The sequence below is a fragment of the Puma concolor genome, chromosome A3 (genome assembly GCF_028749965.1).
Source record: "Puma concolor isolate L17-30 chromosome A3, mPumCon1.1.hap2, whole genome shotgun sequence".
In the NCBI taxonomy this organism is placed as follows: Eukaryota; Metazoa; Chordata; class Mammalia; order Carnivora; family Felidae; genus Puma; species Puma concolor.
The window spans coordinates 32,806,609-32,832,248 of record NC_141669.1 but is presented as its reverse complement, the minus strand read 5'-3'; the positions used below and the strand labels follow the sequence as shown (position 1 = coordinate 32,832,248).

The following is a 25,640-nucleotide window of genomic DNA, read 5'->3' as shown; positions in this document are numbered from 1 at the left end:
TTTGTCTTTCAGTTAATTTCCATGAATCTATTATGTTCAAAAGAATCCGGAGATTTGAAGTATAATTTTGCCATCTGAACGCGACAATCATTTAATATTGTCAGTTTTCATCAAGTTCCTTCAACGAGTAACTGCCTTCTCGAGGGTGTAACAAAGGAAAGTAATTACTCCAGGTCCCCTCCCTGCCCACCCTCCTCTCTCTTACTAATTATTTCTACCTCTTCGTGGTCATTCTTCCAGCTGCCATTTTGTACTCTGCCCGTGATACCTCCACACTATTTGAGATTGAGTTCATCTTGGAAGAGCGGATACATTAACCATATGTTCTGCCTGTGCTCCAAATACCCAGTACTGGCCTCTGGATATTAACATGGACACCAAGGAAAATTAATTCACTGAGCCAGAAGTTTTTTGTTTTTATTTTTGTGTGAGTCAGACATATCACTCTCCTGCTCAAAACCCTCCAATGACATTTCATTTTACTCAGAATAAAACTTGGCGTCCTGATGTGGCCTCTAATTTCATCTCTAACACTCGTTCGTTCTGTCCTCTTGCTGGCCATGGAATATGCAAAGCTTCGTCCCATTTCAGGCCTTTGTCCTTCCTGATCCCTCTCCCGGGACATTTCCTCCCACACCTGCGTTGCTCAGGCTCTCTGCTCAAATGTCCCCTTATCAGCGAGGCCATCCCTGATCTCCCTACCTAAACAAACCACCACCTCACCCTTCACACTATTCTCCTCACCATCTCTATTTCTTTTCCTAGCCCCTAGCCCCAGCACAAGGGACATGTTTGTTTGTTGTCTGTCTCTCTGGCTATTACTGCGACAGCTCCTGAGGGGAGTGGCTTTGTTGATAGGCTCACTGATGATTCCCCACACTGAAGTCAGTCACTGGCATATATTAGTCACTCGATATAGATCCGATAAATAAATGACCACACACAGGTTACTTTTCAAGGTCATCTGCCCAACCAAGCGAACAAACCAGAAAGTTCCAGGATGATAGACCAAGTCCCCCCTTGCCCGAACCAAATCCTCGCATTCCAATGTCACAAAGGGAAAAGGAAAACGTGTTTCAACTGTTATTCCCTGAGGGAAGATTTTTTTTTTCCTTTTTTTCCTTTGTGACATTGGGATGTATGGAATCATGCAACACAGAACCAATCGTTCCTAGGTAAAAGCTTGACATTTTCTGTGACACCCTTCTTGATTATGTAGGCGTATCAAAGACCCACAGGCTGATTGCTTTAAAAATAATGAAATTGCACTAAATTCCATCTTAACCCGTTGCATTCTTCACTCCTCTGGCTCCCTGCCGGAACTGGTATTTTTCACAAGGTGGAGAGAGGGGTACATCCACATGTCCTGTGTGGCATGGCTGCCTGTGGCTTTCGAGGCTCTGTCCCTCAACCCACCTCTCCTCACTCTTCCTCCGACCTTCCTCCCTCACTTTGCTCCAATTCTCTTGAAAACCATTCCCCATTCCTGTGAACACTCTTTAAACTGTTACTTTATTTGGAAAACTCTTTGTTTAAGAACTGGCTCATCCTTTGAATCAATACTGCATTAATCACTCATGTTATCTCCCCCAGATTACCTTTCACAGTTGGTTTAGTTTCAATTCCCACGTCCATTTTATTTGAGAAACGTGTTGGCATGAGAGCGATTTACTGTAGTCACCGCAGAGGCATTTCAAGCAGAGGCTAGTGGTTTATCTACGTGTTTGCAGGAATACAGATACTTAGCTATGTGAACTTCAAAACCTACTTAGCTCACTTGCTAGGGAGTTTGACACCTTGCCAGAGACTGGCCAAAAGACTTTAGGTTACTGTTCAGAGTCTCAGTTTCCTCTATTTTTGACAGGAATGGCAGTCAGAGCCTCCATATACTCCCAAGGCTGTCCTAAGGTTTGGTTTTGAAGTCAATGCACAGGGACAAACCTCTCAAAGAGAAACAGAAAATGAAGTACCTTTCTTGATGTGTAATAAGAAATGTGGAAGATATCCTTGTATTGACTCAACATCAGATAGCTTCATGCCATTGTTTCTGTAATTTACACTGTATGTTTTCATTTATTTTTTAATGTTTGTTTATTTATTTATTTATTCATTTATTTATTTATGCTTTATTTATTTTTGAGAGAGAGAGGAAGACAGAGTGCGAGCAGGGGAGGGGCAGAGAGAGAGGGATGCACAGAATTCGAAGGAGGCTCCAGCCTCTGTCAGCACAGAGTCCAATACAGGGCTCGAATTCATGAACCATGAGATCATGATCTGAGCCAAAGTCAGACACTTAACTTACTGAGCCACCCAGGCACTCCTATTTATTTATTTTTTACGATTTAAATTTTTAAAATTTTTCACAGTGAAAACATTCACTTTATTTTTTTAATTATTTAATTTTTTTTTTAATTTTGGAAAAGTATTCATCTCTTTTGCCCATTTCTTCATGGGATTATTTGTTTTTTGGGCGTTGAGTTTAATAAGTTCTTTATAGATTTTAGATACTAACCCTTTATCTGATATGTCATTTGCAAATATCTTCTCCCATCCCATTGGTTGCCTTTTAGTTTTGCTGATTGTTACCTTCGCTGTGCAGAAGCTTTTTATCTTGATGAGGTCCCAAGTGTTCATTTTTGTTTTTGTTTCCCTTGCCTCCAGGACGTGTCAATTGAGAAGTTGCTGCCTGCCAGTTCAAAGAGGTCGTTGCCTGTTTTCTCCACGAGGATTTTGATGGCTTCCTGTCTTACGTTTAAGTCTTTCATCCATTTTGAGTTTATTTTTGTGTATAGTGTACGAAAATGATCCAGGTTCATTCTTCTGCATTTTGTGTCCAGTTTTCCCAACATCATTTGCTGAAGAGAGTATCTTTATTCCATTGGATATTCTTTCCTGCTTTGTCAAAGATTAGTTGGCCATAAGTTTGTGGGTCCATTTCTGGGTTCTCTACTCTGTTCCATTGATCTGTGTGTCTGTTCTTGTGCCAGTACCATACTGACTTGATGATTACAGCTTTGTAATACAGCTTAAAGTCCGGAATTGTGATGTCTCCAGCTTTGGTTTTCTTTTTCAGGATTTCTTTGGCTATTCGGGGTCTTTTCTGGTTCCATACAAATTTGAGGATTTTTTTGTTCTAGCTCTGTGAAGAATGCTGTTGTTAATCTGATAGGGATTATATTGAATATGTAGATTGCTTTGGGTAGTATTGAGATTTTAACAATATTTGGTCTTTCAATCCATGAGCATGGAATGTTTTTCCATTTGTGTGTGTGGGTTTGTCTTTTTCAATTTCCTTCATAAGCTTTCTATAGTATTCAGTGTATAGATTTTTCACCTCTTTGGTTACGTTTATTCCTAGGTATTTTATGGTTTTCAGAGCAACTGTAAATGGGATCAATTCCTTGATTTCTATTTCTGCCGCTTCATTATTAATGTATAGAAATGCAACCGCTTTCTGTATATTGATTTTATATCCTGCGATCTTGCTGAATTCATGGATCAGTTCTAGCAGTTTTTTGGTGGAGGCTTTGGGTTTTCCACTTAAGTTTTATGTCATCTGCAAAGAATGAAAGGTTGACTTCCTTCTCGCTGATCTGGATGCCTTTTACTTCTTTGTGCTGTCTCACGGCTGAGGCTAGGACTTCCAACACTATGTTGGATAACAGTTGTGAGAGTAGACATCCTTGTTGTGTTCCTGACCTTAGGGGGAAACTCAGTTTTTCCCCATTGAGGATGATATTAGCGGTGGGTCTTTCATATATGGCTTTTATGATCTTGAGGTACCATCCTTCTATCCCTACATTCTTGAGAGTTTTTATCAAGAAAGGATGTTGTATTTTGTCAAATGCTTTTCTCTGCATCTATTGAGAGGATCATGTTGTTCTTGTCCTTTCTTTTATTGATGTGATGTATCACATCGATTGTTTTGCAGATATTGAACCAGCCTGCATCCTGGATATAAATCCCACGTGGTCATGGTGAATAATTCTTTTAATGTATTGTTGGATCCAGTTGGCTAGCATCATGTTGAAGATGTTTGCATCCATGCTCATCAGGGAAATTGGTCTGTAGTTCTCCTTTTTAGTGAAGTCTGTCTGGTTTTGGAATCAAGGTACTGCTGGATACATAGAGTGAGTTTGGAAATTTTCCTTCCATTTCTACTTTTTGGAACAGCTTCAAAAGAATAGGTGTTAACTCTTCTTGAAATGTTTGGTAGAATTCCCCTGGAAAGCCATCTGGCCCTGGACTCTTGTTTTTTGGGAGACTTTGATTACTAGCTCAATTTCTTTACTAGTTATGGGTCGGTTCAAATCTTCTGTTTCTTCTTGTTTCAGTTTTGGTAGTTTATATGTTTCTAGGAACTTGTCCATTTCTTCCAGATTGCCCATTTTATTGACATATAATCGCCCATAATATTCTCTTATTATTGTTTGTATTTCTGCTGTGTTGGCTGTGATCTCTCCTCTTTCATTCTTGATTTTATTTATTTGGGTCCTTTCCTTTTTCTTTTTAATCAGATTGGCTAGGGGTTTATCAATTTTGCTAATTCTTTCAAAGAACCAGCTTCTGATTTCATTGATCTGTTCTACTGTTTTTTTGTTTTGTTTTGTTTTGTTTTTTGGTATAATTGATTTCTGCTCTAACCTTATTTTTTCCCTTCTTATGCTGGTTTTGGGCTTTATTTGCTGTTCTTTTTCCAGTTATTTTGGGTGTAAGGTTAGGCTGTGTATTTGAGACTTTTCTTCCTTCTTTAGGAAGGCCTGGATTGCTATATAATTCCTTCTTATGATCACCCAGAGGTTTGGGGCTGTCATGTTTTCCATTTTCATTGGCTTCCATGTGCTTTTTTATTTCCTCTTTAATTTCTTGGTTAAGCCATTCATTCTTTAGTAGGATGTTCTTTAATCCCCAAGTATTCATGGTCTTTCCAAATTTTTTCTTGTAGTTGATTTTAAGTTTCATAGTTTTGTGGTCTGAAAATATACAAGGTATGATCTCGATCTTTTTGTACTTGTTGAGGGCTGATTTATGACCCAGTATGTGATCTATTCTGGAGAATGTTCCATGTGCACTCCATGTGTATTCTGCTGCTTTTGGATGAAATGTTCTGAATATCTCTGTTAAGTCCAACCAGTCCAGTGGGTCATTCAAAGCCACTGTTTCCTTGTTGATTTTCTGCTTACACGATCCGTCCATTGCTATAAATAGGGCATTGAAGTCCCTTGCTATTATGGTGTTATTATCAATGAGTTTCTTTATATTTGTGGTTAATTGGTTTATATATTTGGGTATTTTCACATTTGGAGCATAAATATTTACAATGGTTAGATCTTCTTGGTGAATAGACCCCTTAATTATGATGTAATGCCCTTCTTCATCTCTTATTACAGTCTTTATTTTAAAATCTAGTTTGTCTGACATAAGTATGGCTACTCTGGCTTTCTTTTGATGACCACTAGCATGATAGATTGTTCTCCATCCCCTTACTTTCAATCTACAGGTGTCTTTAAGTCTAAAATGAGTCTCATGTAAGCAGCACATAGATGGGTCTTGTTTTCTTATCTATTTCTGATACCCTATGTCTTTTGATTGGAGCATTTAGTCCATTGACATTTAGAGTGAGTACTGGAAGATATGAATTGAGTGTCATCGTGTTGCGTGTAGAGTTGGTGTTTCTGGTGACATTCTCTGGTCCTTTCTCATCTTTGTTGTTTTTGGTCTTTTTTGTTTTGTTTTTTATTTTCTCCACTTAAAGAGTTCCCCTTAAAATTTCTTGTGGGGCTGGTTTAGTGGTCACCTCTGCCTGTGGGGAGGCTGTATGGCCTCGACCAATTGCTCTCCAGGCAGGAGAACTGCTTCTCCTTGTGTGCACACAGACCCCTCAGACCCGGCTGTCTGCTCCTGGGGATTCGTTCTGCTTCCTCACCAGAGCACCACCAGGCATTGAGCTCTGGAACTTCAGACTCTCACTCCACTGTTTATAGAATCCTGGTGGTATTGAAACCCTCTCCTTTCTTCCCATCAGTGGTTTTGGGGAACAGATTTCTTGTTCAGTTGCCTGCGAGTGTTTTTACTCTGTCTCTCCAGCTACTTTCAGGGGAGTGTTTTTCCTGCACTCTCCCGAAGTGCTGCACTCTCCCCCTTTCTCTGTCCTTCCTCTGCAAAAACAGCTCCCTACCCTCCATGGATTTTCTCTCCCCCAGTTCACCTCTCCCCCAGTACACCTGCACTGTGTACCTGCCAAGTTCTCTGTCTCAAGTTATACAGATTGTTGTGTTAATAGTCAGATCAATTTCCTGGGTATGCGAAATGTTTTGGGGCTTATCTAGCTGTGTTTCAGGGATGAGAAAAGCGGAGGGTCTCCATGCTGCTCCGCCATCTTGATCACAATCCAGTGTTTATTTATTTTTAAGAGAGAGAGCATGAGTGGGGGAGGAGCAGAGAGAGAAAGAGGAAGAGAGAGAATCCCAAGCAGACTCCACGATGCCAGGGCAGAGCCTGACGAGGGAGTCAAACTCACACACTGTGAGATCATGACCTGAGCCAAAGTTGGATGCTTAACCGACTGAGCCACCCAGGTGCCCCTACATGCTGTATTTTTAAAATTTGTTCACATTACAAAAGATTAGTTCACATTCAACTTGGAAAAGAATATAAAAGTTTATAGAGGTGTTCAAAGTATTTCACGGGCTTCTTAAACATGTGGTATTGCCAGAGTCCCTGGAAAGCCCATGAGCTCCTGAATGTCTCCAGAGGTTCAGGAGAGATGATTGACTTTGTGGAACATAGTCACAAAACAAAGACTAAACGTCATGTGTCTCTGAGTTCCTATCCTATCTCTAACCACAAGACTATATAGCCTCCTTTTTTGAGTAATTGCTTTCATTGAATAATTTTTAAAAAGCCACCAGGGATGCTTTCACAGGACAAAGTAAGGAGGATCTACCCATTTAAATATTAATCTTTGAGCAGTCCTGGTGACATGGGAATTTCTCAAAATGTTCTGTGGGAACAGTGCCAAGAAGGTAATTAAAATTGCTGTCATACCTTTAGGCTACTGCAGAGGACAGGGGCTCCTGAAGGTCAATCAGTAAGGAGAGGTTCTGTGCTTATAAAAATAGGTCTGGCATTCTTTACAGAATTACAAAGGGTAGTGTGTGCTCTGGTTTAGAAATGCAGCTACCTGATTAAAAACTGTAGAGCAGGGGTGCCTGGCTGGCTCAGTCAGCAAAGCATGCGACTCTTGATCTCAGGGTCAGGGTCCAAGCCCCATGTTGGGTGTAGAGATTACTAAAACATAAATGAATAAACTTAAAAAAACTGCAGAACAGTAACTTCCAAGGGGAACCACGAAAACCATGGGGGAATGTGAATCTATCTAGATGTGTATAATCGGGGGAAATAAGCTCAGATATGGTTAAAGATGCACTATTGCTGCTTGTGCTGGGTCTCAGGTAGGATGCTATGTGGGAAAGCAGAAAAATTCACCACCAAACCTTGGCTCTGCCACTTAGGATCTTAGGGAAGGTTCTTTAACCTCTATGAAGCCTTGGTTGTGCCATCCATAATGTAGAGGTGATAATAACAAGATAGAGTTTGGCACTGAGGAAATGCTGAATCAGTCCTACATGTAGCATCTCCTCAATGCCAAAAGACGGGTCTGGAGAGGATTTTCAAAGTCAGAGCTTTCTTTTCCACTTCTTGTTTACGTCTAACATTTACATGAACGTAGGAGACATCCGGATTGGCGGGAATGGAACTCCAGCACCATCCATTTAGAATCGGGGACTTCCAAGAGAGAGAGGTGGGGTTTTTTTTGAGCACCCAGTAGAATCCAGAAGTAATGAAAGGAAGCCCAGGGCTTCAAGAGAAGTGAGAAAGCCTCAACAATCTCTGCAGCTTTCTGGGTTCCTTTTGTCCTCTTAGGCTCAACAGTTTCAACCCGTGTGATGAGACAGGATGTGTGTCACGGGCAGGGAATGAGTTTGAAGCCCGCTGAAGCCACTGTTGAGTGAAGTTCAGTTCAGGCAAGTTTGTAAAGCAAGTACTCATGTGCTCATCACAGTCAACTTGACTGGCAGGCAAAACCTTGAAGATAAAAATGAAAGGTGTTATATGATTCAAGAACTAAGCACCCTGATTTTGACATCTGGCTGGGACTGATGGGTACCTATTGTGTTCTGGGGATGTAGTCAATGGAGTCCCAGTCCAGATTCTTGTCCGGATCTAGTAGACCCTCCAGGAACCCCCATTCTAGCAAGGCTTCCGTGTACTTTCCAGAATTCCCAGAGGATGTCACTCCACATCTATGCAGATATTGGGGGAATTTACCTCTAAGGTCCTTTGTGGATTGAGGACATTCCCTAAGAGCCTGAGGTATAGTTCATCCATCCGCACAACCTGCACTCGAGGGTATGGTGTCATCAGAGCCTTGGTCATCCAAAATGAGCAGATCATGGGGCAGTGGTCTGTGCATCTTGTGCACGTTGGCAATGCCAGTCTTAAGACATGATAGAAACGTAATAAAAGCGGACCAATAGTCTATCAGGTATGATGTACGCTGGGGAGGCCTGTGTATGACCTGTCTTTTCCATTCGCTTCCAATCACTACACGCTTTCCCCTTGTGCCTGGACTGAAATCTTCACAGTCACTGCTAATTTCTCAAGTTCACACTCAAACTGATTAGTGCCTTGGGCATAGGCAGCTTCTGGAGAATAACTGGAAATCAAAGAAGATGAGGCTGGTAGTTGGATCAATTAGGGAGAAGGTGCATTGGGGTCATTGGACCATACTCTCACCCGTAGCTTTTCAGTCCTGGGTTCTACTCAATTAAGGATAAATGCCATCCTAGGTGACACTGGGTTCACCATGAAACTTAGTATCTTTTCCCTCCTTTTCAAATCCGTATCACTTCTTTAATACAAGAATCATAATTTCCTTAGTAAATAACCTAACTCTAAAAATTGCTTAGTTGTCATCCTTGATAATGTCCCTTTATTTCCGCCTCTCCATCCACCCAGCAAGTCTTGTCAGACCCATCTCTGAAATATATCCACACTCACCTTCTTGGTCCGGGCCACCATCACGTCTCCCGGACTCCTGCAACACTCTCCTCCTCAACTGGCTTCCTCACCTCCACTGGCTTCTTCCAATCCATGTTTCACCCAGTGGCCACACCGACATTGGAAAACAACAATCAGATCACATCACTGTGCTTCCTTAAACACTCTCATGGCTTACCGCAGCCAGAATGAAACCCAGCTTCCTTAGGGCAGCCAACATACCTTTGCCTTATCTCTGCAATCTCACTTGCTCCTCTGCCCCTTTATTCTCACCTTTCCAGCCCCATGGTCTTCTCACAGTTCCGGTCTGCAGAGAAGCCTGAGCACAGTCCCAGACAGCAGACAGCAGGCAGTATTTTACAGTACATGCCATGGGGAGGAAAAAAAAAAAAGAAAAGAAAAGAAGGACAGAAAAGTATCTTATAGCCGACCAGTTTGTTTTCCTTTTATGGAAGCTACCAGAAGACATATGCTAATAGGTTTTAGAAGAAGTAGAAATCTTGCTTTGAAGGTTGGAAAAATATAGATTGCATATGGGGGGAAATACATGGGACAGCCATGTTCCCAGTCTCCAATGGGGGTGCCCTGAGCATCTTCAAGCTTTTGTGTTTGTCCTCATCTCCTTTGAATCTAAGGACAGGGTCCTGGAGAAACTCAACCAACACAATTTAAAAGGGTTCTTGGTCAGTATAGCTATTTGCATTCAAAGGAAGTCATTTTTGAAGTGTTCCTTTCGGAATTCCAATTAGAGATTTAAAACATACCCGCACATAAATGGGAAAGCTTTAAATTGAGGTGTAGAATCATATTGAGGTTACTAACTTAATAGTATTTGAGCCATCAAGTAAATGTTCCATAGTACTTAGTTCATAACACATTTCAAGTTACATCTGGGCTAGTTTGGGTTAATAGTCCCTTTAATTATTCTAATGAGGCTTACTTGCTTGCCAAGCTATATTCTCATTCCATTTAGCCGATTATACTACCGTATATATTTTGATGAGCTCCCTACAAGTGGTACAAAGGGAGTCACTTCTGTCCAAGAGAGATGAAAGTTTACCTTTGTGCCTCGGAATTCATGCATTTATTCCACAAAGATTGACGAACACCGACTGTGTTCCTCGGCTGAGCACTGGAGACAAAACACGAACAAGACACAGTTTATACCCAGTTAGCATGCAGAGCGTAACTGGCAAAAGGCAGGCTCCAGGAGCATTGCATGGAAGCTGAGACACAAGGAAAAGTCAGCGTGAGCCAGGCAAAGTTTGAGTCCCCAACGGAGGAAACAGCCTGAGCAGAGACCTGGAGGCAGTGACCATGTGGCATTAGCATCCCAGATGGACTGGCTTTTATTGGGTAGTTCATCTTGACCTTGCAGATTTCTGAGTCTCCAGGATCCTAGATTCCTCACATCTTTAGCTTAGGTAACCTTAAATGCCCAAGAACCCGGGTTCCTCAGCTCAGGTAAATTGAGGTTTACCTGTGCCAAACATCTTTCTTGTTCTCAGGTTTAAATTTCAAATGGGAAATCCTGGAGAAGCCATGCCCCAGCACCCCCAAAAAGTTAATAATGTACTTTTTGTGTAACTGAGGATAGATTCAAATAAAAATGATATGAAGTGCATAGCCAATGAAAGTGTAATTCAAAAGAAACTTATTTTAGTAACTGTGTTGAATTACTTTAATCCTGGATTTATGAAATCATTTGGGGCTTAAAGGGGCGACTTTAATTTTTACTTGTACTTTGCCGCATTTTACTAGAATAAGGTTCACGAGGGCAAGAACCTTTGTTTTGCTTCATTGATGTTTTCCAAATGCCTGGAATAGTACTTGGCACACCGTAGGCACTCAATAAATAACTGTTGAAAGATATAGTGCTCTTATAGAGGAATCACATTCTGTGTAAGTTTCCTACATCCTGGACTCTTGACTATCAAGGGTCCATAATACTCCAATGAAAGAGGGGTTGGGGTTCCCTCAGAGTGGGCTGCAATAGTCCCAATGTTGCAAAGAAACCAAGGACAACATTGGTAAAAGGAGAGGCCTGTGGGGCTTATGATTACCTCATCAAGGTTTAGGATAAAGCTCTCTTTTTTGGTAAATGTTGTCTATATATGGCATATGGACATGACTCTTAATCTAGTCAATCCCAAGTGTTCTGTAAATCCACTTACTTTATATTCAAAGCTCTATCTTGCAGGAGTGGGGGAGGAAGGCAGGAATTAGCCCTCAGTCTTTATTGGGGAAACACACACACATACACAGTTGTGCCAATATCCCTGGGCCAGGGGTCAGACTGGCTACGACTGAGAAGCCCATTGTTCCAAGGGCTTCAGTTTCCCTGAACACCCTGGTTTCCCTGGACGCTCCACACAGCCATCCTCTCTGTGGTCCTGATACCTTTCGGGGAGGGTACGGTCCAGCCAGTCATGTGATTGTCATGATTGTCTATTTCAGTCTCTGAGATGCCCTTGAGCACTTTGAGCCCACAAAGTCAGCCTGCTAGCCTGTCCTCCTTTCTGGATCCATTGCATCATTTCAATGAACTCAACCACCTCTGCTTTGTGCCCAGCAGAAAAATCCCCAAGGCAAAAGAATATAGTCCGGCTACCAGCATGCAGATAGAAGCGGGACAGAGAGGACGTGAAGAGAACAAATAGATCGTCTCAATAAATTATTCTCTTCCATGCAGGACCGAGCGGCCATTTCAATCATTCTTCATTGATAAGCCAATTAAGAAAACACTCCTAAGAGAAGTCCAAGGACTGGGGACCCAATGCCTGACTTGGGCAACATTTGCTCACAGTAAATAGAAAGCAAGGAACCATTGGGCACATCACTCCTTGCTCTGAGCTCACTTTGGCTGGAAGGCAGGGGGGGCTCTGTTTTTGCCAGCACACGTTTGAATGTAACTGAACCCCCCCTGGCTTCTGGGCATCTTTGTGGTGTGTGAACCCTTCAACCTTCTGTCACTCGAGGCTTTTTTCCATTCTCACCTCGAATCCCTAGGAAGCTTCTCAGAAACTTCAAAAGTCACTCACTCAGACACTGCTTTGGTGGTTGGAATATAAATGTTGAAGTGTCTTGACATCTTCTATGGGGATCTTTAAAGAAGACTTCAAAGAAACAGCTCTCCTGCTTTGAGCATTTCCCACATAAGTAATAAATGAAAATAATTCCCCTTGCTATATGTCTCTGATCTCATTCAGAGGGATGGGTTTATTAAACAGACCTGAGAGATTGCTGAGGAATCTCTCCACAGGCCCCGAGAGCCTGTGTGGTCACTGGAATCATTTAACCTCTTCCAAAAGGCTTATGTGACAATAGGTGGACACTGTCATTTGGAAATCAGGCTTTATTTGTAGGGGACGGGAGGGGGGAGGAGGTAGATGATCATTATCGTTATCCTTCCGCAAGTACCAAAGCAGCTTTTATAATAAAGAAAAACATATCTGGCACGAAAATAAAATCTGAAACAATGTCTTACTTCCGAATATGGCATCTTCCCCTTTTTTACAGAGTAGCATTAGCACACCTTGTGTGCAGGAAACAGGATAATGTCAGAGGGAAAAGGAAAAGCTTAGAAGTTCGCTAGTGTCCACCCTTCTATTTAAAAATAAGGAAACACAATAGAAGGATTTTAACTTTTGTCCTATACCCTGACATAGGAAAAAGATTGAGAAAAAAATGAAGCAAATTGAGTCGGAGTCTGATCCTCAGCTCCTTATCATAAAAATAGAATAAAAGTCCCTGTCTCACAGAGCTTTTGAGAAGGTTAAGTGAAATCACACCGGGGCACCTGGGTGGCTCAGTCGGTTGAGCATCCGACTTTGGCTCAGGTCATGATCTCACTGCTCATGAGTTTGAGACCCGCACTGGGCTCTGTGCTGACAGCTCAGAGCCTGGAGCCTGCTTCAGATTCTGTGTGCGTGTGTGTCTCTCTCTCTGCCCCTCTCCCACTCACTCTGTCTCTCTCTCAAAAATAAATAAAAACATTAAAAAAATTTTTAAATGAAATCATACCTGGGGGGAAAAAAGACATAGCCCACTTACTGGCACACCTTCAGTGTGAAATAAAAGCTAACTACTAAGGAGGTTACCACAATGCTGGCCCAGAACAGGGACCTCAATCCAGCTGCACATCAGAATTTTCTGGGATATTGCTTCAAAAATACTCAAGCCTGGGCCCTGCTGCAGACATTCTGAGTCAATCGGTCTGAGGAGGGGCCTAGCTTAGATGTGGCTGAGAAATTCACCAGGTGACTTTCTTTTTTAATTTTTTTTAATGTTTATTTACTTTTGAGAAAGAGAGACACAGTGTGAATGGGACAGGGGCAGAGAGAGAGGGAGACACAGAATCCGAAGCAGGTTCCAGGCTCTGAGCTGTCAGCACAGAGCCCGACGTGGGGCTCGAACTCACAGACCCCGAGATCATGACCTGAGCCAAACTCGGACGCTTATCCAGCTGAGCCACCCAGGCGCCCCTCACCAGGTGATTCTTCATGTGCAGCCAAGATTGAAACCCGCTGGCCTAGGAGGTCCAGGGACAAAGGAGAGACCGTGGTTCCTTAGCATGGGCTGACTACCAGATAGATGATAAAGGAAGAGAGAGGAAAAATTTTTAAATACTATGGAAAGAAGTTTGAAAATGACACACACGGGGCGCCTGGGTGGCGCAGTCGGTTAAGCGTCCCACTTCAGCCAGGTCACGATCTCGCGGTCCGTGAGTTCGAGCCCCGCGTCAGGCTCTGGGCTGATGGCTCGGAGCCTGGAGCCTGTTTCCGATTCTGTGTCTCCCTCTCTCTCTGCCCCTCCCCCGTTCATGCTCTGTCTCTTTCTGTCCCAAAAATAAATAAAAACGTTGAAAAAAAAATTTTTTAAAAGAAAATGACACACACAAATAGCAAGTGTGTGGCTGCCACAAAAGATAAATTATAACCAACCTGATGGAAGCAACTAGTAAGCCTTAGCAAGAGTCTTACTAAAACAACAGAATTCCTCCCTGTGCACATGGGTAAGGAGACCTGTTACCACTGCGGAAAGAAAGCACACCCAGACTAACAAGAGGGCAGTCATTTAATGCAGAAATCCAGTTAACAGAAAGAGACAGAGATTAACCAACAGGGAAGACATCGAACAATACTGCATAGTGTCACGGATTAGCTCTTACACGGTTGGTCTGTTCTTCTTAGGATTTGGATGCCGGTACAAAGACAGAGAAGAGACTTCCATTAAAAATAAATAAATAAATAAATAAGGCAACAGAAGAGGAATCTTCCCGTGACAAGGAACACCCACCAATGATGCACAGATATTTGGTGCTGACACAAGACACCATTAGGACACGTGCCGAAGGGACCGCATTAAAACTTAACAAGCGTGGTACAATGACAAGAAAATTATACTTGCTTTGTTACGAACCCTTTTGCAAATAGAAAGGACTCTCGGGTAATTGTTATATACAAACTTTCTGAAATAAACGGCAATCATACAAATTTTCCCATTGCAATTTCCCCTTTTTTCTAAACCTAGAAATGTTCCATGGCACTGCTCCCAATTTCTCACAGTCAAAGCATAAATAGTCATTAAAGCACTTGAATCCACAGTAGTCTTGTCCGTAGAAAGGTATGGAGGTTTTGCGTGATTTTCTATCAGTCGTCCAGAAAGGGCTGGCAGGCAACGGTTCGGAACGTAAAAGACCGCTTTGTGCTTGGGATCCCGACTTGAATTCCACCACGTTCCTCTCAGGAGTCGTCGGCACTGTGGACGGGCCACCGAGCAGTGAACTTGAGTGCGGACAGTCATACCGTGGAGTCCCTGCCAGACTTTAGATGTGCAATCTTGGTCCGGCTAATAAACGGATAAGCGATGCACAGACCTCCAGCTGCCACGATAAAGCCCAAACTGCACCAGGCACAAAAGATGGACCAGCTGTAGCCATGTTCCACGTCATCAGGCAGGCTATAAATGAGCTTCGGGAGCCGGTGCAAGTCATAGGAGATGCTGGCAGCATACGTACAGAGGGAGATGGTGCAAAATATCCCTATAAATAATGCAAAAGAGAACACGGTTACGGTGTTGCCTGCTAGAAGGCAAGTGCCACACAGGCCTCTGTGAAAATCGGGCCAACTGATGAGGTGGTCACTCCAAATTTGTAAAGGAGCTGTAATTCCCGCACTGGAAGTCGCCTGAATTCGTTCCACAAACACTGGAGAAACTTTCGTGAGCCAGGCTGTACACGAGGTGTTGGAGGTAGAAGAGGAAAGAATACAGGAGGAAATTCCGACATCTTGAATTATTCAGAATTAGCTTGCTTGGATTTTATGTATGTTTGAACTTATTTTTGGCTTTTGTTCTTTTTTTTTTAATTTTTTTAATGTTTATTTATTTTTGAGAGAAAGAGAGAGAGACAGAGAGAGAGCATGAGAAAAGGAGAGATACAGAATCCGAAGCAGGCTCCAGGCTCTGAGCTGTCAGCACAGAGCCCGACGCGGGGCTCGAACTCACAGATCGTGAGATCATGACCTGGGCCGAAGTCGGAAGCTTAACCGACTGAGCCACCCAGGCGCCCCTTGGCTTTTGTTCTTAAAACAATAAAATAAAAATTCTAACTATTTTTGAGGAAACGATCTTTTCTATAATCACTCACACCTAATACGAGAGTCTTCCTTTCCCCTTGTTCTGTACGTGATGGGATACATTTTTATGCAGTTGCAAGCATCACACAAAGTCTATTTTCTTTTTCAATTACTATTTTCATTAGTATTTACCATGTTCCCTGTAAATAATATCTTACATGAAATTTTCAAGTGCTAAATTATGTTTTAAGGTACAGAGCATGGTATATACCAAGGCCTCAACAAATCATTGTAGGTTTTTTTCAATGGATGAATAAAAGCTTTTAAGTGATATAAATTAAATTCAGGATGTTGGAATTTGATGTAAAATACCTGAGTTAGGAGATAATATACTTCAACCATTCAGAATATAGGAGGCAGTTTGAGTGACATAAAGAAAATGGACAGGGACCCCTGGGTGGCTCAGTCAGTTGAGCGTCTGACTTCGGCTCAGGTCATGATCTCAGGGTTCGTGAGATCGAGCCCCATGTCCGGCTCTGTGCTGACAGCTCAGAGCCTGGAACCTGCTTCAGATTCTGTGTCTCCCTCTCCCTCTCTGCACCTCCCCTGCTTGCACTCTGTCTCTCTCAGAAATAAACATTTAAAAAAAAAAGAAAAGAAAAAAAGAAAATGGACAGACCCCAAATTTTACTTTTTTGTACCAACACACGTATGTATAATTGTCTTTCCAGAATGCTAAAATCAAGACTTTGATAAAAATTCTCCAAACACAGTATTTTTTAGTACTTAAGTGATGTTCCAAGGATATAGACGGTCTATTCCACCACAATGGACTGCCAGGGGTGCTCCTTTTGATGGGCAGGGGATCAGAATGTGGCAGTTGCTGACGATGGGTAATGAAAACAGAAATGAACACCTAGTGCAGTAATGGGATGCCTAGTTCTGTTCCAAGTCTGGTGCCTCTCTGCTTCATACTTTGGTTTATCCCAGCGAACAATGGAGGTTGTATCTATTTGCTTGAAAATTGCATTGAGGATATATTGAGCATCTCCATAGGTAATAGACATAGATTTGAGGGCTAAAAAGAGAGGGCCTAAAGTAACAGATTTCCCTCCATCCTTTTTAATAGAGCTCTGGCGATCAGAAACACTAGCAGAAAACCAAATTCAGTGCAAGCAGCAATTGGGAGAAAATAAAGGTGACCTTAATGCCATTTTTAAGTGCCAGAATTCTGCCTGCACTTAAATCACATAAGGGCACATTGCCTGAATCCTTTTCCAATTGTGCATTTAGAAAAGAAATGTTTCAAATTAAGAGGATACTTGATCTGAGATAATTTGATATTTCCGACTCTTTGTCTAATTCTGTTTTTCCAAAAAGGATACAATCTTATCTTCTGACTTCCTGTTCCAGATTATTATGGCAAACATATCATTTTGAGTTCCCCAAAGATCAGATGGAAATAATTCTTCCATAAAGGAACAGGCCAGTCAAAAAATAATACTCCTCTGCTTTTTTGAAACCTCATGAAGAGCAAACGTTCTTACGTTTACATGAATGTTTTCACTGGCACCAAAACAAAGCCAGTGTTTCTATATAACAAAGTCCTTCTAAGGAATGCTGGTCATAGAACAATAAGGCAGTTAGAAAAAAATGATCTCTGGAGTATCAACAGGTAAAATATAATAGAACAATGACCCATTCATAGGAAAAACAACTCTATTCTGCATTCAGCTGTCTGCACAGAGCTGAATGCCTAAAAGCAAGGCTTTTTACAAGTAATGTAGGTTTAATGACCTCTGAAAACTTGAGTTCAAACTAAGACTTTTAAGCATCCTTTGATGTCCAAATGCATTGGGCTGAGATGCGGGAAATATGTCTTCTGGTCCCCAGATCTACCGCTGATCACTGTGTGACCTTGAAATTACCCGAGTCTTAGTTTCCTCAACCGGGAAAAAGAAATGGGGACTTAGTTACTGCAGACCCTTACAGTATCAGATTTCTGTGATTCTGTTATTCCAAAATAAAGGCATGGAGCAAGAACATTCCCCACCCCCACCCCCCCACCAAAAAAAGAATGCCATGTATATACTATATATGTTCCCGTTGATTTTATACTGAACATTGATTTTATTAGCACCTCTCCCCTGCCAACTCCATAAAATTGCTTTTGGTGAAATGAATTTTAGTATAACACCACCGGTTTACACTGAATAGAAGCGGATTATAAGAAATCATCTACCCTGAAGGCTTAACCAGAAGGATGATTTTCTCTGCCCCTGGTGTCATGAATGATTGTGCCTTATGTCTAACGGAGCTCATGGAGACTGGGAAAGATGTCACTAACAGAAATTCCTTTCTCTGGGGCGCCTGGGTGGCTCAGTCAGTTAAGTGTCCGACTTCATTCAGCTCAGGTCATGATCTCATGGCTTGTGAGTTTGAGCCCCGCACTGGGCTCTGTGCTGACAGCTCAGAGCCTAGAGCCTGCTTTGCATTCTGTGTCTCCCTCTCTCTCTCTGCCCCATCCCCACTCATGCTCTCTGTCTTAAAAAAATAAATAAAACATTAAAAAAAAAAAAAAAAAGAAACTTCTTTCTCTGACCAAGTTCCTGAAACTCCCTAAAGCTAATCAGTGGCCCACCATGAGCAAAAGTTGGATACTTCATGTCATGCTTTTTGTTACTGATCTCACCCTCGGACCCATCTTGCCTTGCAAACCCAATTGTCCCTTTGTCGTATTTGTATTACTTGTATTTATTTTATGGTGAAATATCTATGTCTCTCAAGTTCTTTTTGGAAGAGGGCACTTGTCAGATCTGGATGAAAACCTGCCTTATTTTCTGCTGCCTTTACTCACTTTGCTTAAAGTTGGCGGGAGGGTTACTGCGAACCCACAAAAATTCCCCCGTCTGCCCTTCTCCCTTCCCACCAGTGCTCTCACAAGCTGCCCTTCGGTGACATTTTTAATTCTTCCAAGATGCTTTTGAAATTGTTCTGAGAAAGAGGAAAGCAAAGATGAACAAAACAGCATATGCGAGAGTTCCTCTTTTTCAGACTCTCACATCGTTCAGAGAGCTTGAACATAGGTCGCTGCCACAGCTGCTTTTTGTGGGATGGGAAGGCCTGTTTGTGATTATTTCCAGGAAATGTACTGACAGGAGACAAAACATTGTTTCCACCTTGCCCAAAAAGACTTTATAAAAGAGGCCTAACCCACTGAAGATATTTTAAAAAGGAAAAAAAACTCCAACACTAAAGACACCAAGAAAGAGTGTTGATCATATTATAGGATTAAGGCCCACCTTCATGACCTTATTTTACCTTAATCACCTCTTTAAAGACCCCATCTCCAAATGCAGTCACACTGTGAAGTAAGGGGGGTTAGAACTTCAAACATCCGAATTTGGGGAGGGATACAACCCAGTCCGTAACATCGTCTGTGGGTGTAGTCAATGCGTGAAGTATATTTCTGTTCCTTTCATAGGTCTTAGCAAGAGTTTACTATTTTAAATGTTACTTGATCAGTTATTCAGTGATTAGTTATCAAGCATCTACTATGTCCCAATCCAGTTCTGATTATATTAGAGGTGGTTTAACGAGTCCTTGTTGGTCACAGCCATGATGGGTTTGACGTCACCATGATCAGGAACCCACTTCGCTTTCCAGCATGCATCTCAGGGCAAGGTAGTAGAGACCTCCTAGACTTTTGGTAAGTTCCACATAGAGTCTAATAGAGCTGAGCACATGGAGTCAACAAAACCTGATGAATGAAACTGACTTCTACAACACACTGAGTTCTACCAATCTAAGGACCAATTCATCCCAAATTACCCCGTGTAGGACTTACCCCCTAGAGCCAGTTATTGCTGTTAATGCTGCATTTTTATCATTAGCAATCTAATTAATGCAAGGTATGGGGCAGGGGTATGAAAATATAAATAAGGTACCACGCCTGCACTCAGAAAGTTCAAAACCTAATGGTCCTTCCTGATGATCCATGGAGAGAGACGTCGTCTCTCCTCCATTCTTCTCCGAGGCGTTCCTTCCCTTTCGCTCACTCCCTGACCAGCCAGAAGTCCCCCTCAGCTACCACTGACAGTCTTCAGCCCAGCTGGTGGTGCCTGGGGAGAGAGGTTCTTGAGTCCCAGCGTCGGTCATGGTTATTGCTGGTAGCATCTTCAAAACAGTGAATAATTGGGGGTATAGCTCAGGGGTAGAGCATTTGACTGCAAAAACAGTGAATAATTACTGGTTCTGAAAAGCCCTGTATGCAACTCCTTTTCTTATAAAATATTAAAAAGTTTTCTACCAATATTCTTAATTAGAAGATACCAGGATATCACAGAATTATAGGGTTGGAAGGGATCTTTTGCGGATCAGGACGGAAGTAAATTTATGCAGCCGTCCCAGATCATCAACCTAATTTCCTTCCCTGAAATCTTCAAGGTGCCTGTGGCCAGCTGGCAAGCTGTAATTAGGGTAACTGGGCCCACTCTTCTGACCATCCTCCTTTGATGTGCTTAACAGTCCGAAAGGAGTGAGGCCGCCTCACCCTGGTTAGCCTGCTTGATAAATAACACAACCGCAACACCCCAAGGCATAAACATTGATTTTTTTTTTTCACTCCTTCAAAAGACAGCCTGCTCATCATTCTGGTCTCTTTGCTCTTCCCGCAAAAATGCCTCCTGCGATTTTTCACGCAGATTGCCCAAAAAGCCATTCCTCAATTGTCTTTCCTAAATGAATAGGCAAGACTAACAGAAACAGACAAAACTTAAAAAAAATAAAATAAAATAGAAGGTCCACAATCTGCAATTATTAAATCCAAAACATCCACTCTTTTCCTGAAAGTTTGCAGCAATCTTGTTTAATGCAAACCCTGACCTGATGTGACATGAGTCTATTTATAGTCCTTATTGATCCTGCTTCATGTGAATATTCATATGTTTTGCTGCAGAAATGTTAATGTGTTTGATTTCAGACCCTGCTGAGGGTGTTAGATAATATAAGGTATATTCACCATATTTACTTTTCTAAAATGAAACTTAAAAATCCTGAATTCCAAAACACATCTGGCCCCAAATGTTTCAACTGAGGTCCTAAGGACCTGTGGTTTTAGGTCATAATCAATGGATAACCTAGATAATTTCATTTATCTACTACAGCGAAGTCTTTTTTTTTCCACCTTTAATGCATCAAAGCAAAGGAAGGGATAACCCAACATGGGTGTTGACTGTCCCTGAGCTTTGCTGGGCAGCCTGGGCTCTGTCACTTTTTGTCGGCTGTCACAACACTCACTGGACAGCGCTGCCTGTGACGGGGAATGACCCAGTGGGCAGTGAGGCCCCCATCGAGAAAGGCCCAAGCTTTACCCAATTTTTGAGATTCCCAAGATTTTAAAAGATAATAAAACAAAAGCAACAGCAACATAAACGTTACATTTTAAAATGTTTGCTTTGAATAAGTTAACCCTTTTAAAGATTTGTGTATAAATAACTGAAATTATAAGTATCATGATTATATCACCACGGCGATGCATCATTGAATGTTGATGGAAATAGGCTTTCACAGCACCCCGAGAGCAGAAGATAAACCTGAGGACGTCTTAATCCCTCAGTCCTCTGCTCGGGCCTCTTCGATCGTGTGTGTGTGTGTGTGTGTGTGTGTGTGTGTGTGTGAGAGAGAGAGAGAGAGAGAGAGAGAAAGAGAGAGAGAGAGGGAGGGAGAGCTCAGACGCCATGAAGTCGAAAGGCTGTATCTGGGGGGCTCTGGGGGATGTGAGGCCTTCCCCGGGTCCTGCTGGAAGGCCCCTGGAGAGGCCCCAAAGGGGGGAAGGGGCCCAGAACGCGGCTCCCATTGTGAACAGTCAGCAGCACTGCTGGTCCACATGTGGGTAATCAAGAGCTGTCTGTATGCAATAAGGCAGAAGGAGGAAGACTGTTTCAAAGTTTCCATTTTAACATCTCAAACTGTCACATCCCTGATGCTCTCCATTGAAGGTTTGGCTAATAAGTTCAGGCGGAGAACGAAGATGCCAGCGCATTAGAAGGGGCTAAGTTTAGCATCAGAAATCTGTGGGAGAGATGCTGACAAGCGCTGCTGAAGACACTTCTGCTTAATTAAAATCAATTCTTTTAACCCTTAGTTGCTCTCTTCCACTGCTACTACATATGAACATCCTCCAGCTAATTTATCTCGTGCAGTGGATTAATGTCGCTACCCCGGCATTTACAAAGGGAATATAAAGGCACGATTTGAAATAGCAAAAATCAAACAAACCTCTCTAAACCCTACAAGGAAGGGAACAGATGAACACAACACAGCATATCCACCCCTCGGACGAGCATGTAACTATGGAATACCATTGAAAACAACAGAGCAAAAAAACAGCAGAACAATGTGGGGAAAGCTTATGGCAGGATGTTATTTTTTTTTCCTAATTTTTTATAATGTTTATTTATTTTGAGAGAGAGAGAGAGAGACAGAGACAGAGAGCCAGAGCACAAGCAGGGAAGGGGAAGCAGGCTCCAGGCTCTGAGCTGTCAGTAGAGAGCCCGACACGGGGCTCGAACTCACGAGCCTTGAGATCATGTCCCAAGCCGAAGTCAGACTCTTAACCAACTGAGCCACCCAGGATCTCCCCTTTCTTTTTAAAATTTTTTTTAACGTTCATTTATTTTGAGAGAGACAGAGTGCAAGTGGGGAAGGGGCAGAGAGAGACAGGGAGACACAGAACCCAAATGGAGGATGTTAAATGGAAGCCCAGAAGACTAAATACTTTACTGTGATCATGGTTACGAACATCTTTTTTTTTTTTAAATGAGGCAAACTCATGGGCAAGATTTGGTCCAGAATAAGAAAAATATTTCAACAACCTCCTTTTTCAGGTGGTGGGATCTACAAGAGGATTTTCTTCTTATTCCCAAATGTTGGGCCAACCAAACATTTGTTTGGCCAACCAAAAGCCAAGAAAACTGGACGATGTTATGTTGTGTCTGTTAGTCCTTCAGGACTGGTCATCAGACTTCAAGTTTCTAAGCCTGGGGTATGTTTTTTTTTTTGGCTGTTGTGGGGTTTTTGTGATTGTGGCTATTGTTTTGTTTGTTTCGTTTTTGTTTAACAATTGCACATGGGCTTTTGATGATAAATCCTGAGGATGCCTGAGTCAATCTGGCTCGGAGTTCTAGTCCACATGAGGATCAGAAATAAGGGCTGAGCATGGAAATGTGGAGCGGGGGCAGGACGCTTGGCTGCTAGCCTTTCTCCCTGCCTACCCAGTGCTCAACAACCACCCCCCTTTATTTAAAACCAGTCCGGCCTGCGACCTTCCTAGGAACTCTCACTAGCCCTGGCTTTTATGGCCCAGTGATTTATTTTACTGCTAACGATTGTTTTATATCTAAGAGCATCCTAAATTATTTATGCATTACCCATATTAAAGTGTGCTTTAAAACCACCACTAAGGTTTTCTTGTCTATAGCTTCTCTCATTTTCCTGACAAGGGGATATAAGGTGAGTCTTTCCAGGGTTGGGAGGGGAGGCGAATCTGCAGTTGTTTGATGTACACACGGACGAGAGTCAGGAAAATGGGGGCTCAACCAATAATGGGAGGGAAGAACATGGATGAGATTTTTAACGACCATTATGCCCCAGCAGAGGCTTAAAGGGATCCTCTGGGCAGACAGGCCTCTCTGCTTTTTGCTACCCTGACTCATCCGTTCTGCAATTTGGATTTTAAATGAGGTACCCAATGGCTAGTCTGGAGGGTTCAAATCTTCCTCCAAAACCTCAGGACTTAGAATTTTAGCCTCCCTGTGCTACAATCTAAGAGCATTCACCAAAATATGGAAAGCTCAACTTGGTTTTCTGCTCTGACTACTCAGGGGCCGTGTGACCTCAGACGGTTCTGTCAGGGTGCTTACGACGACGACGATGACCCATCTTGCTCACAGAGAGAGAAAGGGGCTGAAGGAAGGGCCCCTGCCTGTGACTTGGGTTACTTAGGCTGCCGATTGTCCGACCACACCAGAAAGCAAAGCGCCACCTACGTGTCAACCCTGAAAGAAGGACAGACAGGAAATGGTGCCAGCCAATGGTGTCAGGCATCACTGCCTCCAGTTAACCGGTGGGGGAGCGGCTATTAAGGAAGAAGCGCTAGCAAACCCAGGTGTGGTTGTTTGAAAAACTGAACTCCAGAGAAATAGGCAATAGGCTTGTTCAAAATGGCGACATATGCAGAGTCATATTGGCTCCGATACTGAGTATACTTGTGAAACTGTTAATTTGGCATTTACTAATCACTAATACATTAATTACCTTGTGAAAGAGGAGAAGGGAAAAAAAAGGTTTCTTCCCTGTAGCCGCCTTAGCTGTCAACTCAGCTCCTGACTCCTTTTTAGACAAAAGCACCCTTCACCTGCTAATCAAAGAGACCACAGGCCTGTCTCCACACACTACCCCCTTTCCAATACCCTGCTTGAAGATCCCTCTTCTGCTTAAAACCTGGTGGCTTCCATTACCCTTGGATTGAAATCCAGCCACTGCCTGCATCTCCCACCTCAAGAGACACTATCCTTTTTCTCCCTGCCCTCCAACCACACTGGTCTTCTTTCCATGGCTCAAGATACACCAAGCCACCCCTGCCTCAGGACGCGGCTCGCCCTGCAGCACATGCCCACCCTCTGCCGGCTGCTTTCCATGATTTAGCTGGGAAATCACCTCAGCCAGGTGTTCCCTGAGACCCCTATTCCACCTTCTTTGTTTTCCTCACAGTATTTATCATTATCACAAGTTATGGTCTCTGTCTCCCTGCGACAGAAATGGAGAAGGATTCTGTTTGCCTTATTCATGGTGTCTCTGGTACCTAGAGTAGTAAGTCCTCAAAAAACATCTGTGGAGTAATTTGTGTGTAAAAATGACACCACGGTGCCTGGGCGGCTCAGCCGGTTGGTTACACATCTGACTCTTGGTTTTGGCTCAGGTCATGATCTCACGGTTCGTGGGTTTAAGCCCCGTGTCCGGCTCTGTGCTGACAGTGTGGAGCCTGCTTGGGATTCTCATTCTCTCTCTCTCTCTCTCTCTCTCTTTCTCTCTCTGCCCCTCCCTCACTCATGCTGTCTTTGTTTTCTAGAAAGAAAGAAAGAAAGAAAGAAAGAAAGAAAGAAAGAAAGAAGAAAGAAAGAAAGAAAGAAAGAAAGAAAGAAAGAAAGAAAGATGACACCAAAGACACCATCACTAAGAGAAGTACTTTGAGTTAACTTTCAGCCTTGGGGGCGGGTTGTGCTGATCACTCTTTCTCTCCTTGAGGGCTCCTGATAAATGATGACCAGGGCTTGCCAGGAGTCCAGGCCAGGGCTAGGGACATGGTATGAAGCAGAGACAGAAAATACAGGGCTGGCTCATACGGAGATCAAGCCCAAGACATTTCTGTCCAACCTTCTCGGGGCCCACAGTGGAGAAACCAGGCCTGTACTATTAACACTGCTGTTTTCTTTAAATTGTGTATTACCCACAAAAGCCAAACGACCTCTGGTTGCTCTTTGCACAAGTGAAAGCAAAATTAACAGAGCGAGGCTGGCCACAGGCAGGCAGCCTCCACTTTTGCTGAGGTGTTGGGCGTACCTGTCATGAGGAAAAGGAGTCCGGCCACGTGTTGGGTCAAGCTTTCCTCCCAGAAGAAACTGACCGTGGCCACGATGCAGCCACAGAGCAGGACGGCTACAGCCATGCCCAGGAAGCCGGCAGTGATTCTTCTCAAGTCTACTCTCGAAACACAAACATTCCGAATGAAAAGCAGAAGCAGCAAAGTCATTGAAAACCAGAGAACGAAGAGCTTTGAATATACATTGTCAAAACTAGTAAGTGACACAGGCAGTCTTAGGGTCTGTGGGGCTGAGGTGGTTTAGGGAAGTCTCTCCCCAGGTATTCCAGAAGAGGACAGACAGGGTCCAGCAAATCCAGGGGGCAGAGTCTACCTTCTCTGAGTCCACGGAGAAGTCT

General features: G+C 42.9%; 1 protein-coding gene across 2 annotated transcripts in view; it reads right to left on the bottom strand.

Annotated features, from left to right (window-relative positions):
- Positions 1 to 14,121: 14,121 nt before the first annotated feature.
- TMEM178A (transmembrane protein 178A) overlaps positions 14,122 to 25,640 on the bottom strand; it is a 52,285-nt gene continuing 40,766 nt past the window's right edge. The window contains exons 3-4 of one of the 2 annotated variants that reach the window (XM_086700439.1): positions 25,263 to 25,400; positions 14,122 to 15,106 (exon numbers count right to left, since the gene is read on the bottom strand). In XM_086700439.1, the coding sequence (XP_086556565.1) occupies positions 14,865 to 15,106; positions 25,263 to 25,400 (380 nt within the window). In that variant the 3' untranslated portion in view covers positions 14,122 to 14,864. The remainder of the gene's footprint in view (positions 15,107 to 25,262; positions 25,401 to 25,640) is intronic. The other variant, XM_086700440.1, reaches the window with a different exon arrangement.